Below are 15,645 nucleotides of genomic sequence, written 5' to 3'. Positions count from 1 at the left end.
TCCGCCGGCGGACGGGGGGCAGCGAAGCCCGCGGCGCCCCGGTGCGCGCCCGTCCGCCCGCCCGCCGCCCGCGCCCCTTTGTCAGGCTCCCACCTGCTTCGCCTGCTCCGCGGAGGCTCCAACTGCCTGGAACTGCAATCTGTTAAGGTGGATCGGAAAGTTCTCCCGGATTGGCTGCGCGCCTCCGCTTCCCCACCCCTCGCCGCCTCGGTCTGCGATCTTCCCGGCCTCGCGCGGCAGCTCCGGGCGCCGGAGAGGAGGCGGCGGCGGCGGCGGCGAGCAGGAGAGGCGAATTTCGGAGATGCTCCACGGCGGCGCTGCCAAAAACACAGACGGAGCACTGCAGCGGCGCAGCCTTCATTGGCTCATCCTGTCAGCTGAGGAAGCAGCGGGGGGGGGGTGGAGGAGGAGGAGGAGGAGGAGGAGGGAGGGTGCCTCCGTTCCGAGGCAGAAGGAAAGAGCGCGGTGCGCAGTCAGCTCCCTGCCTCCCCGCCTCCCTCCCTCCCTCCCCGCCTATCCTGCCCCCGAGTGACCCAGAAGTTTTGCTTCGTCTGAATGTGACCTCTAGACAGAGTGCTCATAAGCAGCATGGTGCTGGCCCAAACGACATGGGTGCGGCCAACTTGGCAGCCAAGTCCTCCCTCTCTCTCCCTCTGTCTCTCACCGAATGTCAACAGCAGGGGGGAAGCGATCCAGGAAAACAAAGCTTTTCTTAATAGCTTCCTTTGCTCTGATGTGAATCAAAGGGGTTTTTCTTGGCATGGAAGCCAAGTGATAGCTGACCTGGCCCTGCCTCCTTGCTTTGCCCCACAAGTGGGCCGGAACCTGGGCAAATCTGCCACCTGGCCGGGTCCGGCGAGGACCTGGGCACCGAAAGCCCTGGACAGAGCGGGAGGGGGTCAAAACCCTCCGTATTTCAGGGAGCACTGGAGGCCCAGCGGCCGAGGGACCCCAGACTTGGGGACACGTCAATTTGACCAGGAGGCCGAAGCAGGATGTGCGTGGAGAGACACAGCCACACTGCAGCTGTGGAAACCTGAGCACCGCTTCACACAGTCCACATTTCCTGCAACTGGTACGATACAGCTGCCAAGAGTGAGAACACGGAAAGTACGCTGGAACCTCACATCTGGCACAAATCCACTAAGCGGCCCCCATTTGCTCCTGAGGTTGCCCCAGTGGCTTCTGCCCCTTTCCTTGGCCCAGCCCCCTTTTGTCTGGTGGTCTCCCAGCCCCCCCCCGCCCACAATTTACTGAGCTTAAAATGCTTCTCTCATAAGGTCTTGTTACTGGCAATAAGAGCTTTCATTTAAAATATGCTTGTGTGGGGATTTTTGTTTGCTTTCATCGCATTCCTAGCCCCATGTCCTGGCCGACTGCTAGGATTCTGCCCCAGATAGCTTCTTGGAGACTGGGAGAGGGCTTAGAGGGCTGAATCTGGAAAAGGGAGGGGGGCTGCTGTTATGCACAGGTGGATTGCTGAGATGAAGCACGCCAGCCTCCCCAACCTCTGCACATCAGTAGAAGTGCTACTTATATGTGTGGTGCCAGCACAGTGCAATGGTCAGAGTTCTGGACCGAGACCAGAGAGGCTCAGGTTCACGTTTCTGCTCAGCTGTGAAACTCGCTCTCTGACTTTGGGCCGGTCATGGACTCAGCCTAACCGACCTCACAGGGACACTATGAGAATAAAACGGAGAGGAGGAAGACCACCATATAATCAAACCTCCTTGCGTTCCTTGGGCAAGGAGAGAAGACAGGATGTAAATGTAATAATGCAATAAAATTAGTCTTGAACTGATGTGTCTCCTGAGCCATGTGTGGTATCCTACACACATCATTTTCCAGCACCTGCTGTAAAAACAAAGAGGCGATTTGCATATTTGGAAGTTCCTCCTGCTCTTCTACACAAGCTCCCTACATTTAGAAAACCACCATGGCAGGGTCAAGATTAGCTTTCTCCTCCATGGTGTGGCGGGGATGCTAACAGGAGCTCTCTTTCTACTCCTCAGACTCACAAGATGCTTGACAGGCGGGCAGGCCAATCAGCTGGAATTTGCAAGAGGCGATACCACCGAGAGAGCCATGTGGCTATGAGACGGTATATTAAAGTGCTAAATAAATATGGCTAGCTGCTGAGTCCAACAGCAGAACATGACTTGTGCTTTACTTTCCTGCTGGTGTCTCTGGCACAGGGGTTTTGTTGGCAGAATGTGAGATTCACAAGGCATTTGATTCAATTCTGCGTTTCGTGAACGGTGAGTTCTGTGCCAGTGGGAAACTTGGCCACAAAAAGGAGGAAGACGCAGCTACAAGTGATGAGGAGGCGATATTGCTGGGGTGCAGCAGCTCCAAAGAAACACCCTGTCCAAAGGTGTGACAAGTGAAAATAAATTTGGAAATATTTGGAAACCTTTTATTGAATGCGTTTTAATAAAAGCAAAGGGGTGGGAACCACCACAAGAGTCACTGCAGTTTAGAAAGTTTCTAAAAGTTTCTAAAGTTTCTGGAAGAGAGGTGCAGCAACCTGAATGAATAAATGACCTCGCATTAAGTAATTAGAATTGTTGGCCCTGATGGAGGTAGCACTGATGTCGATGCATTGTTTGATCAATGAAGAAAAGAAAAAGAAAAGAAACACACCATCCCAGGTTTAAAGTCTTGGCAGACAAAGACTGGACTGGGTATGGCCTAACCATGGACCACCAAGAGAGTGGATGGTTTTTTATTTCTTATTTTGGTTTATAGAGGAACATGCAGTCCTGAAAGCTTTTGGCGACAGCCTGAGAGCCCCGACCCCCTCGCTCCGCAAGCACCAGGGCCAGGACAAAGGGCGGCCGCTAAGACTTAGCCTGGCTCTGTTCATCTGCACGGCCCACTACAAAAATGACAATGTGCAAACTTAAAACCATACGATGGAAACATCAAACTGCAGCAATCGCTAACTACTTCTTCACTCTTCGTTCCACGTTCCAACACTTGCTAAACACAAGCCTGGCATTCTTCTCCCATGGAATTCAAAACAACAACAACGGGCAACTCAGCTCTACGAAGCTCGTTGTGCCAGACAGCCAAGTGTGCAGGAGGGAAAGCTACGCACTAGGAGAGGCCCTGAGAGCAAAGCGGCGCGCCTGCCCTCACACCTCCAACGCATGACTCAGGATGCTAAAGAAATGCCTTCTGAACGAGAATGTGCGGAAACACGCCAGGAGGAGGGCAGAACGCCAGCCTGTAAAGAGTTCTGCTTTGTAAGCCGCCCCGAGGCTTCCTGCGATGGGGGCGGCATAAAAATGCTATAATAAATAAATAGTAAACAAGAATGCCACCAAGACCTGGTTCACGTGGCAACACTGCGGCTGCCTGCTGGTCGTCTGAGAAAAAGGCAGGTGCACCTGGACTGCAGGTTTGCTCAGAAGCTATGCAGTCCAGTCCTCCAGGTTCATACATGACCTTCACGACTTCCGGATGGTAGGTTGTTTCCGGAACTGGAATCTGCTCACGCACGAATTCCGTAATTGAGAACTGATCCACCCAGGTTCCTCAGACACATGGGCCCCAGGGGCTTCCTAGGACCGTGCTGGGGTGCGCTTCAACTAGGGTAGCCATGTGTCCACCTTTACGGAATACAGTCCTCTATCTGGGGGAAACATGGCAGCATTCCCAGTCAAATGGAGAGAGGTGGTGTTTGCCATGATCGGCCGTGGCGTTAGCACGGCTGCCCGAAGGGTCACCAGTCAAATGGCCCACGGGGGACACTGCCGCTGGCACAGGCACTCCATGCCCACCTCCACGCGCAGTTACAGGTGCCGATGGGATTCTAATAGCCCTGCAGTTTCAGCAGACGGCAGTGGCACTGACAGGCACCATTAAAAGGCCAGGAGCTCCCTCTCCTGGCAAGCAGTGATGCTGGAAAGCCCGGGAGCAGGTTCAGCAAGAGTGGCTCCAACCTCAGACCGAAGCAGCCAATGGGATTCTACTGGCTCTACGTCACCTGACTCTTGCCAAGATGGAAGCTGCAGTGCCACTCTCTGGCCACTTTACAAGGAGGCGCTGAAGAGCACCTCTGCTCCAATGGCCACCCTTCCCACCGCAACCTGTAGCCTGACTTTCGACTCGGATGAGGCCGAGAAGGATCCCCGAGTGCCACAGGAAAAGCTGTGCTTTGCACAACATGGATTTTAAACTCCAATCTTGCCACAAAGGGCAATGCTGATCTTAAGGGCAACCTGGAGAGGGACACTGTGCAGAAGATGGCACTCCTTAGCTGTTGTAAGGAAAAAGGGAATCCTAACTGTTGAATGAATCAAAACCTCTTCTTCCAATTATTTATCCAGCTCCTAGTTAAACAAGCCAAGACCAGGAGGCTAAAAGAAAAGGAAAGGTAAAAGCCCTACAACGAAAGTACCATACTCCATAATTACAGTCACTGCTGTATGTTTTGACAGCCTGTTGAATCAACGGTTTATTCCACAATAAAAGTACCATTAAGTAAGCGCTCTCCTCTTGCCAGAGTTCTATTTCCTTGCCTAATGTTAATTACAGTGTGCTTCCTTCTTTTGTCTCCCCCTTCGATACGTAATCCCTCCTCCTTTGTTCAAGCATCCCACTTGCAGACTGACTTGCTCCCCAAGATGCTGAGTCGGCTCGGCTCCGCTCACTGTGCAGGAGCGACTGCACATCACGGAAGCACGTCACGGAACAGGCGACACCCACACAACAGGCAAGGCATCCCTGCCTGGCACGCGCCGGACAAAAAGCAAACCGCTCTGCCTCGTTCAGATTCTGACAGGCCCGTTTTGTACTCTTTAACCTGCCTTTTTGAAACTGTTTGAATTTATACTGTATCACAGGGGAAGACCACAGAGAGCACTGATGCCAAAATCAGTGGTGGTCTCATGCCACCAGTTCTCTGCCTGGAGATTTCAACAAGAATTACCAACAACCTGTCCAACCTTAAGAACAAGCAACCAGCAAGAAAACGGCAAATATAGATTTGTGCAAAACCAAACTCAGATGTCCATGCCATATTTGGTGGTTTTTCTGCACATCAGTGGCTTATCAGTCCCATAGCCAAAAATGCTGCTGCAGTGAAGCCTCTGTAAGCCTGTCTGAAACAGCAGATGTTAGATATAAGCCCCAAGCCTACCCTGGTGCCCACCCCTAACACCCCTAATACAGGGCAAAAGTTCCACTGAAAAGAAGGTGATTTTGAAAAAGCCCTCCTGGAGTAGCTTTTTCTGTACAGCTTGTCATTTCTGCCCATTCTAAACACATTCCAACCATCAAAATCATGCCAGGACACCTCGTTTTGCTAACCCTAACCCTACCCTGGTGCACACCCTTAACCCTAATAAAACATTCTTAAAGTTATTTACCAAAGGAAAGTCATACAATCAATATTTCGGGTTTTCATTTTTCCCCATTAAGTTCCAGTGCCTTTGCAAATATCGGCCAAAACGCTTGGAAGGTCAAAACTGTTCTATCTTAACAGAGCAATCAAGCAGCTTCTGTCCTCTGCAGTGTTCCTTCCCTCTCCAAAAATAAAAAGGGCGAGAGATCACTGAAGAGGAGGAGAGGAAGAAAGTTCACCCATGGCGTCCTTGGTTGTGACCCTGACTCCACTCAGGTGACTGCAACCCCGCAGTCGACATGCAGGCTGGCCGCACACGCAACCGGCTGCAGCGTCATTCCGGCACTCCGCACCCTGCGAGAGCAGTCAAGCGGTTGTGCACAGAACGGGTGCAAAGCATTTCTAGAGTTGCCCGAGATCTTTAAATTCCAAGACAGACTGCATCACTAAAGCGAGTGCTGAATAGATCTAATGCCAAACACGCTTCCTCCAGACAGAGAGGACATCAAAACAAAACAAAACAACAATGGTGTCACCTTTTTTAGCAGTTTCCATTTCCTCCTCTGTCCAGCGAGAACTTTCATTCATCTCTAAAGAAGCTGAAAAACAAACAAGAGCAGCAAGGTTACGGGGGTAAGTGAAGCTGACCATTACAAATGTGGGGGGGGGGGAGAAACACTTGGTTTGCTCCTCCTTTACTCTTTCACATGTTCCTGGCCCCACCCTTCCCCTTTTCTGGGAGGGAGGGCCATTCAGTAAAGGAGCATCTGCTTTGAGCCCAAGAGTTCCCATCTACCTGGCTGTTTCCAGGTAGAAGATTCCAGGTGCCAGCAGGGCTGGGAAAGAGTTCTCTCTGAGAACATCTATCGCTACTGCCAGCAAGAGCAAACAGTACTAAGTAAGGCGGAGCAACCGCCTGCCAGGATCGACAGAAGGCAGCTTTCCACGTGTGCCTGTATGAAGTTCCTCACTTCTGCCCCTGTGCCTTTTGCACAACAGCCTTGTTCCCGATACACGCTTCCCGCACTGCAGTGGAACACAAGTGCTTGTGAGAAAGATGCAGCGGGGAAGGGACTGGCGAGGCTCTGCCCATCCTTGAATGTGTGTGTCCATCCTAAACCGGAACAGCACCAGGAGAAACTAAGCCCTGCAAAAGAGCAGCAGCCTATAACCTCCAAAGGAATTCCAGATACAGCATAAGAATGGAACATGCAAGTGTGACAAATCACACTTCCCACCCAAATTTGGTTTCTCAAAACTAGGACCAAAACGATGAAATTCAGGATCTTCAGATGAGAAATACAACCGCTAGCCAAGCTTGGAAAGAGGAGGAGGAGGTGGTGGAGGAAAGAGAGAAGGACGCTAGTTATATAGCATCGCTCCTTTATAGGTCCCAGATGACCTGCCCATCTCAGTGCGAATCTGCCTGAGACAAGAGAGGCCTTCTGAAGGCTTGCAGAGGCTTGCTTGCTGAGCGTACGAGAAAGGGCTTTCTCCCATCGTACTCCTAAGGTCTGGAACACACTCCCTCTGAGTTACACATTTCGCAAAGGATGAAGACACAGCCTTTTAATTTGGCTGTTAAAACTGTTATGCTTTTGCTTTTATATTTGCATTTGTTTATTATCCTTATCTTTTGAATTACTGTAAACCACTGCTTACAGAAAGGCAAGATATAAATGCAATAATGGGAACATTTTGATCCAGCACAAGCTCTTTAAGATCTTCACATCTGAACAGTAAGAGAGAATGGATGTGGAAAAAGATCTTTGTAGCCATTTCTAGCTTGTGGAACCGCCCCCCTTCCACCCGGGATGCCTTTTTGCCCTCGTTCTTCTAGTTTTTCATTATCGGTTTTCATTCTGACAAGCACTTGAATGGTCTCATCAGTTTGTTCAATGGATGACGCCTTTAAGCTGCTTCTACCTACTAAGCAACAGCTTTATTGTATTGTTTTAAATTGTATGAATATTTAAATTCATGTATTTAAACTAAATAAAAATAATTTTGCTTTAATTTTAATTGTTTTAATTAGTTGTAAGCTGCCCTGAACATTTACACAGGAAGGTGTATATCCCTGCACCTCAACATCCACAAAAAATGATTTTTGCCAGCTAGAGTGATGCTGGTGCCTATTTGGTAGCTAAAACAGATGAAATATGTTTCAAAACAAATTACATGGGCCAAAACAAGCTACATGGTGAGACCAGAATCTTAACGGGGATGGCGTGTGCTCCAGCCTGGAATCGGAAGTGGACAAGGTGAGGTCTTGCAGCGGAAAGAAGGTTCTGTCCTGTGGACATGGCGTTTAAATCCAGCCTGGCCAATCCACAGGCTGCTCTTGCACACCTTTTCTGTACTTGAAGTGCTCTGAAGCGTATTTACCACACTTCCACCCCACTCGTCAGCCAAAAAATCTACCCAGAGCAGCTTGCAGAGAGGAATATTAAAGCAGCACCTGCCCTCAACCTTACAATCTCAAAGACAAGACATGGGAGAAGGGGATGGGGAGGGAGGATGGGAGCAAGACAACAAGCAAAAGCAAATTCAGTTTTTACAGGTGTTCCTTCTGGTAGGGAAGGACACAGTCCTAGGTAGGTAGGTGGCTGGTCTCCCAGCCACTGGTTGTACCAAGATCTGCCAGACTCTTTCTCATTCAATGCAATAAAGACGTTTTTACTGTGACAACCTTTTAATGTTCAAAGTTCAGGTGCTTTTATGGGTCGCTGCTTTCAGTTTAATGCAAGCATTGTTTCAGTGCTATTGTGTCATTATTCTACATATCATTTTCAGCTGTTATCTTTCTATTGTGTTATTTATCTTTTGTAAGTAAGTTTGAATCCAACTGATAGTAAATATAAAAGCCACAAGCTTCCTGCCCCCCCTCCCCCCCAGTTAGGGGAGAGACTGCAAAGGCACAGCAGAATGAGTGTGATACATGCAGAGAATCCCGGTTCAATAGCCTGCATTTCTAACTAAAGCATCGGGGCAGCAAGTAATGGAAAAGCTTTCGCTTGAGACTTCCTGTGACTTCTGCCAATCGGACAGTTTCGCTGAGGCAGTGGGGTGGGTGGAACACAAGAAGTCTGACCGGGTAGAAGATGGCTTGCTATGTCAAAGCCCCAGACCCTCTAATGCAGAGATGTTGGATGGGGATGAACTTAATTTTGGAGAAGCTTTTGGGAGCTGCATTCCTATGGTAGGTGGGCCAAAAGCAAACAGAACAAGGTTTCAAGAAGTGGATTCTGCTAGTAGCTAAGCTTTAAAAGGGGTATTCCAACTTTTTCTCAATGGGTGGAAAACTACCTAAATGCTGGAGACTCCCAAAGAGCCAGATTTGGATTTTTGGCCTGGGGCTCAACACTCTAACTTCCAAGAAGCTGAAGAGCAGCTGTGATTCCCACGAACAAATTCCTGGTTGTTGCTTTGACCAATCAAAGGCTGAGGTCAACATCTTCCCAGGGATGAGGCTGACATCCAGTTGCATCCCTCTGGCTCCTGACTTCTGGGGAAGGCTCAGGTACTATCCGAACCAAGACCTGCCAGGATGCGGCTTTGCCCTCTACTGAGCCACAGTGATGCAAAGCAGTCTAAGGACCAGAAGGGCAGCTCCTATTTCTGCTTCTGCTGTAGGGCAAGTGTTTGTGTTTGAGTGTGAGTGTGCATGACACAAAGAAAGAGACATGAAAAGTGTGTGAGAGAGACCTGTTTGCTTCCAAATCGTACTTGTTTCCAATCTTCCACCTTCTACGTGTGCAACACATTAATTTTCAGGCAATCCGAAACCTAGGAGAAGGCCTACAATAGCAAACCAGAGTGAGTCACTCAGAGAAACACCCACACACCCCAGTAAGGGAAACAGATTTCCATTTCAAGGCTGCAGAGAATTAAAATGTTATTTTGATCATAATGAAAGAAGTTTGGAAGGTCTCCTTCGTGAAGACAGAAAACAGCCTCTGAGGTTCCTTGGAAAGAAGAGAGCAAGGGAAGTCGCAACTGTCCTAGAGAGATTTAAAAAAACAAAACCAGAGCGGTAACACGGGGTTACGTAGGAGGCAAGCTGCAATTCCCAAGGCCGACAACCTGCTCATTGTCAAGGGCTTGGGAGGGAGAGGACGGACTTGGCTCCCCAGCTGGCTGGCTGGGGCTGCAGCTGGCTCACCTTGTGAGCCATCAGAGGCCACGTCCCCTGAGCTACAACGGAATCCCTGCAGCGACTCGGACTAGCAGGAACGCCGGGAAGAAGGCAAAGCAGTGAAGGCCGAGCATGTTAAGAATTACTCCTTCCGTATTCTGCTAAAGTGTAGGCGGAGGAGAAATCGAAAGTCATTCTTCCCCTTCGTCATCAGATGCTCTTCCACAGGGCTGAACACAGTGCACTGACTCAGAACAGCCCTGCAGGGTGGGTCAGTTGCTCAGAGAACAGTCATCCATGGGGCAGATGGGATCGGGGTCAGGTTCCTTCTGGCTCAGAGACTGTCCCCCCGTTAATAGCTTTAAGTGGCACCGTCAGCGAGTGTCTCCCGGGAGGATGTCCCAAAGTACCACCCTCAACTGACTTTGGGGGGATCAGGGGAGCCTGTATCTCCCTCAGGATGCAGAGAGCCTGACAGAAGCCAAGCCCCCTTAGCTAGTGCTGGGGAACGCAGGCGTCTTGAGGCTGCAGGGTTTGGTCGGCTGAACAGAACTCCTTGCAATTAAAGGGCTACTTGTAAGATGCTCTTCCTGAGAAAAAATTAGGTGTTCTTGCTGCACCTCTTGCTAGATCGACAGCCGGAGAGGCCGTCGGAGGGCAGAGGGAAGCTCCTGTGTCTCTTCCTCACCACCTTTGCCTTGGCCAGAGCAAGAGGCTGGTGGAGAAGCGGGGTGCGAGGTCAAGAGGAGCAGCAACTCCTGGGGAGCTGTTTCAGTGCGTCCCTGTTGTGGAGCGGGTCCCTCAGGAGATTAGATGCCTGAACCCCGCTACCCTGGATGCCAGATCTTGTAGATCACTAAAAACAAAACCCAAAACCTCTCGTAGAGGTCTTCCTGCTAAGCTCTTTATTTTGATTATTTGGGAACAGATTCCAGTATAGCATCTCCTGAAGTGACGGCACGATCGACACCACCACCTCATGTTGCTGGGCGTGTGTTCCATGGAATGGTTGCAAGACTGCTGTTGCTAAGAAGCGAGGGTGGGAGCTCCACAGGAAAAGTTTCTTTCAGCTGTATTTTCCGCTGGCATCCTGTCTCCTTCATAACCTTGATGCAGACGCAGGAGGGGAGTCTTGCCAACGAAAGCTCACAGCTGCATGTCTCCCCGGCTAAAACTAAACACTCTCCGTGAATGACTGTTTATGGGTGTGTGTATTTCTGTGGCAACCTCAGAGCGTAGAGTTCTGTGTTTTCCCATACTAGCTGTGGACAAAGATCTTTCCCGCCTCTGTGGCCAGGGTGGAAATGCAAGATGGTAGCCTCCTAGCAGGCTATTTGGGGAGGGTGGGGGGAGGTTTATAACGTCTGTGGGCTTTTTTTTACAAGGCTGTTTTAAAAACTAAAAGCAGATCAAGAAACTTGCAAGATACTCTAATTTAGATCAGTATAAGATGAATTGTGTACATTTAAATGTATTAAATATATCTAAGCCCCGAAATTATTTTGGAGCAATAGTTTTGCTTGTTTCCTCTAAGTTGATTGTTGTTCTACATTTACAGTGAACGGATTTGGATATTTTTGTATTACGAAGATTTTTCAATAGAACTTTTTTAATAAGAAGGAGCGTTGCAAACATTCATTTGTAAAGATAATCATATTATTTTTTCATGGCCATAAACTGTGTGTTATGTTGTGTGATATTTGTGTTACAGAAGTAAGCGAGAAAGCTGCCTGATGAGGTACGTAGAATGGAGACATTACACATGAGTATTCAGACTGACAACCAAGGGAAAAAGTTTCAGTCAACTAATCATCTGCTTTTAATCCAAATCAAGTGGTCAGTTCAATTTAAATTAATCTACTTATTACTAAAATCTCAATCCAGGCACCTTCACAGGGCATCGAAAGAAGTGTTAAGATACCTTGTGCTTTAATGACATAAATCTACCATGTTCCTCGGTGCAGCAGCATTCAATTTTAGGAAACCAAATGCCAAGCCTGCACAAATACATTCTAAAATTCTCATTCATGGTCAAAGGTGCTCCCCATCAGTTAAGGCACAATCCTAGACAGAAGAAAACTTGCAAATTATGCCATACCCTCAATCAACTAAATCTTAGGTTGATTAATCTGTTAATCTGTCCACTAAGCTGTTAAAATGGCAGTCTTGGTCCATATATATTCCAGTCCAGGCATAGGACACACACAATATCACTTCCCTGGATCGTATTTCTCAGTACTTCAAGGCCACCAAGTGGTTGAGAGGGGTAAACTCTTCCAAGGTTTACAGAGTGAGATGCAAATACACAGTGACAATTACTTTTCAAGACTATTCTTGCCTCCAATCTTCTCCCCTCTGTCCCACCGAGCCCTCCTAAACTACGAAAAGAAATATCCACCCTCACCACAGATTACTGTTTAGAATTTTGTTTAAAAACCTGACTGTACTTTATAATTTACTTTGAAGTCCTTGCTATATTTCTGATTGCTGTGGGCAGGAGAGATGAGATAATGTTTGTGGTGTTTGCCAAAACCGTGGGAAACCCTCTGAGTAGAGTTCTGTCAGGTCCCATCTTCCCACCTGGAGGTGGGTATTCAAGCTCTCCCTGCATCGGGCTCTTAATTGCATTTTGACATGACTCATTCTCACGCTGCCTCTGAGGAAGTTCTAACTGGCTTTCTCTGATTCTAACAGCACAGACTGCATTAGCTATTTCTATGCCTGCCTATGTTTTTGTAATGACAATGACGATCCCTACGCCACTAGCCAGCCAAAGCTTTGCCCGTCTTACCAGATGCTCTGAATATGCAAAAAATGAGACTGTGTTATTGTCGTACTGAGAGATGAGCAGGGAACTCAAAACAGCAAAATTTGACAATGTTCATACAGAGAAATCGCTGAAGACATGAATATTCTAGCCCGGCTGAGAAACAACTAGTTCATTAGAAGAATTTCTGCCTACTTGGATAGATTTGATAGAGACCTCTGTGTGTGTGTGTGTGTGTGTGTAGACACACCTTCCCCAGAACCGACTAGTTCAAGATTGCTCAGGGAGGCACTGCTGCTTGTGGATTCCCTGAGTTTGGCCCGGGGGGCATGCCCAGTCCAGCACCAGGTGGCTGCTGAGGCATCAGGGGAAGGAAATATATTTACCCGCACAAGCTTTTGCAGCACAGGTAGGCAAGCGTTCTGTTTCCTGGTGTTGTGGCGATGCACTACAAGTACTGCGTTTTGCATACGTGATTTTAGAGTTAAGATTTTAATGTTGCTCGTGTGCTGAACTGTTCTTGCATGGGTTGCTCCCTGCCCTGGGTTGCTTGCGGAGCAGGTTGGGAGATATCTAGTCACAGATAAATGCTCTGAATACATTAAAATGCAGCCACTAGGACGAATCCATAAATCTCCCTTCCACCACTAGGATGAATCCTTTCCGTGGGCTCAGGCCATCTGCACGTGGGCTGCCTAGGAAGGCCTCCGCAGTTATAGGCGGCCTATAAATATGCGTCTAAGCAAGCAAACAAAATGTGCTGCTCTGCATATGCAAATGACCCTTCCCTTCCCGCCCCGCTCCGCAGAGGCTGCTGGAACATACCGATCTCCGCGTTCTGCTGTGGCGCGGCCACCTCCTCGTTGTTGGCTTCACTGGCCATGGAGCGGGTGATGCGGCCTTTGCGCCGGCCCTGGCTGTTGGCCGTCTTGCGCCCCTTGGAAGTGACGGCTTCCTTCTCATCGTTGTCCTCGCCGGATGTGTCTTCGTTCTTCTCCCTGCGTGCACCAGAGTGGGAGGTCCAGAAAATCAGGATCTGCCTTTAAGTGATTTCTCTCCTCACAGCTGCTGCTTCTTGCAAAGAGGCACTTTCTCACTTGACTCTCTTTTTCCTGCAGGGACTGCAATTTCTTCGCTGCAGCTGTTGAGGAACCTGGCAGAGGCAGGCTGAACACCAGGGCCCCCCACTGATCGCGGCTTCCCCTCATTCATCTTCCCAAAAGGGGCCTGCTGACGAACACCGCACAGAGCCCAATGCGGCAAAGCCAGATGCTTCTCTAGGCCGAGCATTAAGCCCCAGTCGCGAAAGGCGAGCAGGTTACCCAATTTCCCGCCCAAGGGCTGCCTGTGTCACTTCCCTGTCCGGTGGGGGATGCGGTGCATACCCAGGCACCTTGCAATGCCTCCGTGCACGACTGGGCAGGACAGGTGTTAAGGGTCCTTGCCGTGCGGGTGCACACCCCAAGATGCACCGCTGTCACACCAGCACAGAACGGCGCAATGGCACCGCGGCAGAAAACGTTACAGTGCGGCTGCGCTGCACGGAGCTTTGCAGGAACGGCACATGGGCAGACCCAAGAGGAGTTGCACACAGTCATGCCGCAGGCTCCTCCAATCCCACGTCCTGCTATACGCAGCAGCCAGCCAGATGCCGGTGGAAAGCCCACGGATACTGTCAGTGCTGGTGTGTTACACTACCAGGTTTGTCCCATGTTGTTTTCATTAAGAAGCGCACACACGAGGCCCTCAGGAAGAACTGCCCTGAAATCCAGTCAGAGGCTCATCAACCCAAGCGGCTGCCCGCGTACTGTCATTTTCTAAGACTGGAACTGATATTGCCCACCTGTCTGTAGGTCCACCACAGGGCAGGAAGGTGGCAGCTCCGCAGAGCCTTTCCCCACCCCTGCCCACCCCCAGCCATGGGATTTAACTGGCTCTGAAGATGAAGGTTCCCTTTCACTATTATGGCCGACAGCCATGGGCAGCGCCGTCCTCTGTGGCCCGGTCCAATCTCCTTCCCATGGCACCTAAGCCAGAGTCCACAGCTTCAGGACAGCAGATTCGGTGAGTCAATCAAAGAAGCCCTCATGCGCTGCCCAAGCAGATGCTTCCTGCTGTCTCTCCTAAAGCCGCCACCAAGCAGTTTCAAACCAGAGCTAGTTTTAGCAGAGGGCAAAAGAAAAATAGGGGATGGGGAAGTGTAGCTCCACAGCAGAGCATCGCCCCAGTTTCTATCCTTGGCATCCCCCCATTAAAAAGGATCTTGGTTAGCTGGAGAACGGCAGCAGTTCAGAGAAGCCAACCCTGGGCTGGACAGCCCAATGGTCTGACTCAGCATAGGACAGTTTCCTTGTGAAGGCAGGATAGGGAATCCATAAAGCAAGGGCCATGTCCAGATTACTGTATTTAGGAAATGCATCCCCTGCCTTTCTCCCACAATTGCACTCACAGCGGCTCAATATTTCCACTGCCTCAGCCTCCTGCGGCCTGGCGCCCTTCAAATGTTTAGCCTGCCAGTGTGATCATTGCTCAGCGTGGAGCACCGTCTCTGGGCCTGAAGGTTAGTCCACCTTATTTTAAATGTTAATATTAATATTATTCTGGCCAGGGCGGCTTATTTTATATTGTATATTTGTAATTTCTTTTAATGTATATATTTTAAAATGTGATGATGATTTAACTTATTGGTTGTAAGCCGCCCCGAGACTTCGGCGAATGGGGTGGCATAAAAATGTTTTAATAACTAATAAATAAATAAATTATAGGGGGAGCAGTCGGCTGGGGAACGGCACGCTGTGGTGCTACAAAGCGCCACCTGGGACTGGGACTTCAGCCTGGATTCCGACAGCCAATTTTTGGAGAGGGGGATGCTTCTTCCCAGCACCTCGGAGGCCCTGAAGACCAAGCCAGTCAGCAGGTGCTGGGCTGGCACTCGTGTGGCTCCTTGAAGGGAGGAAAAGTATCTAGTTGCTGCAACCCACCTGGGGAGCCGTACAGCTAATGGGGTGGGTTAGAAATCAGAGAACAAGAGCAAGTGGCCAGACTTACTTTGTCAGCTCGTCTTTTTCGTTTTCAGCTTCTGGCTTTTCTTCTTCTTTCTCCATGTCTTTCTCTTTTTCTTTTTCATCTTTCTCGTCTTGGCTGCTACGGGGCATCTGCTGCTGCTGCTGCTGCTGCTGCTGCAGAATGAAAGGACAGACACAGAGCCATTGAGCTGGTGCTCCCAAGTGGAACTAAAGTACCTGGACCATGCGAGACAAACGAGGTCTGGAACGTTTGGAAAAGAGAAGGAAAGGAAAGGAAAGGAAAGGAAAGGAAAGGAAAGGAAAGGAAAGGAACGGAAAGGAACGGAAAGGAACGGAACGGAACGGAACGGAACGGAACGGAACGGAA

General features: G+C 49.5%; 1 protein-coding gene across 5 annotated transcripts in view; it reads right to left on the bottom strand.

Annotated features, from left to right (window-relative positions):
• NCOR2 (nuclear receptor corepressor 2) overlaps positions 1 to 15,645 on the bottom strand; it is a 268,387-nt gene that overhangs the window by 85,254 nt on the left and 167,488 nt on the right. For all 5 annotated transcript variants that reach the window (XM_044440471.1, XM_044440470.1, XM_044440472.1 and 2 more), the window contains 3 exons: positions 15,301 to 15,431; positions 13,078 to 13,250; positions 5,887 to 5,949 (listed from right to left, as the gene is read on the bottom strand). In XM_044440471.1, the coding sequence (XP_044296406.1) occupies positions 5,887 to 5,949; positions 13,078 to 13,250; positions 15,301 to 15,431 (367 nt within the window). The remainder of the gene's footprint in view (positions 1 to 5,886; positions 5,950 to 13,077; positions 13,251 to 15,300; positions 15,432 to 15,645) is intronic.

Source organism: Varanus komodoensis, unplaced genomic scaffold (assembly GCF_004798865.1).
Source record: "Varanus komodoensis strain SLA01 unplaced genomic scaffold, ASM479886v1 scaffold38, whole genome shotgun sequence".
NCBI classification, from domain to species: domain Eukaryota; kingdom Metazoa; phylum Chordata; class Lepidosauria; order Squamata; family Varanidae; genus Varanus; species Varanus komodoensis.
Note: the sequence above shows the minus strand (reverse complement) of the source record. Positions and strands in the feature narration are given on the sequence as shown.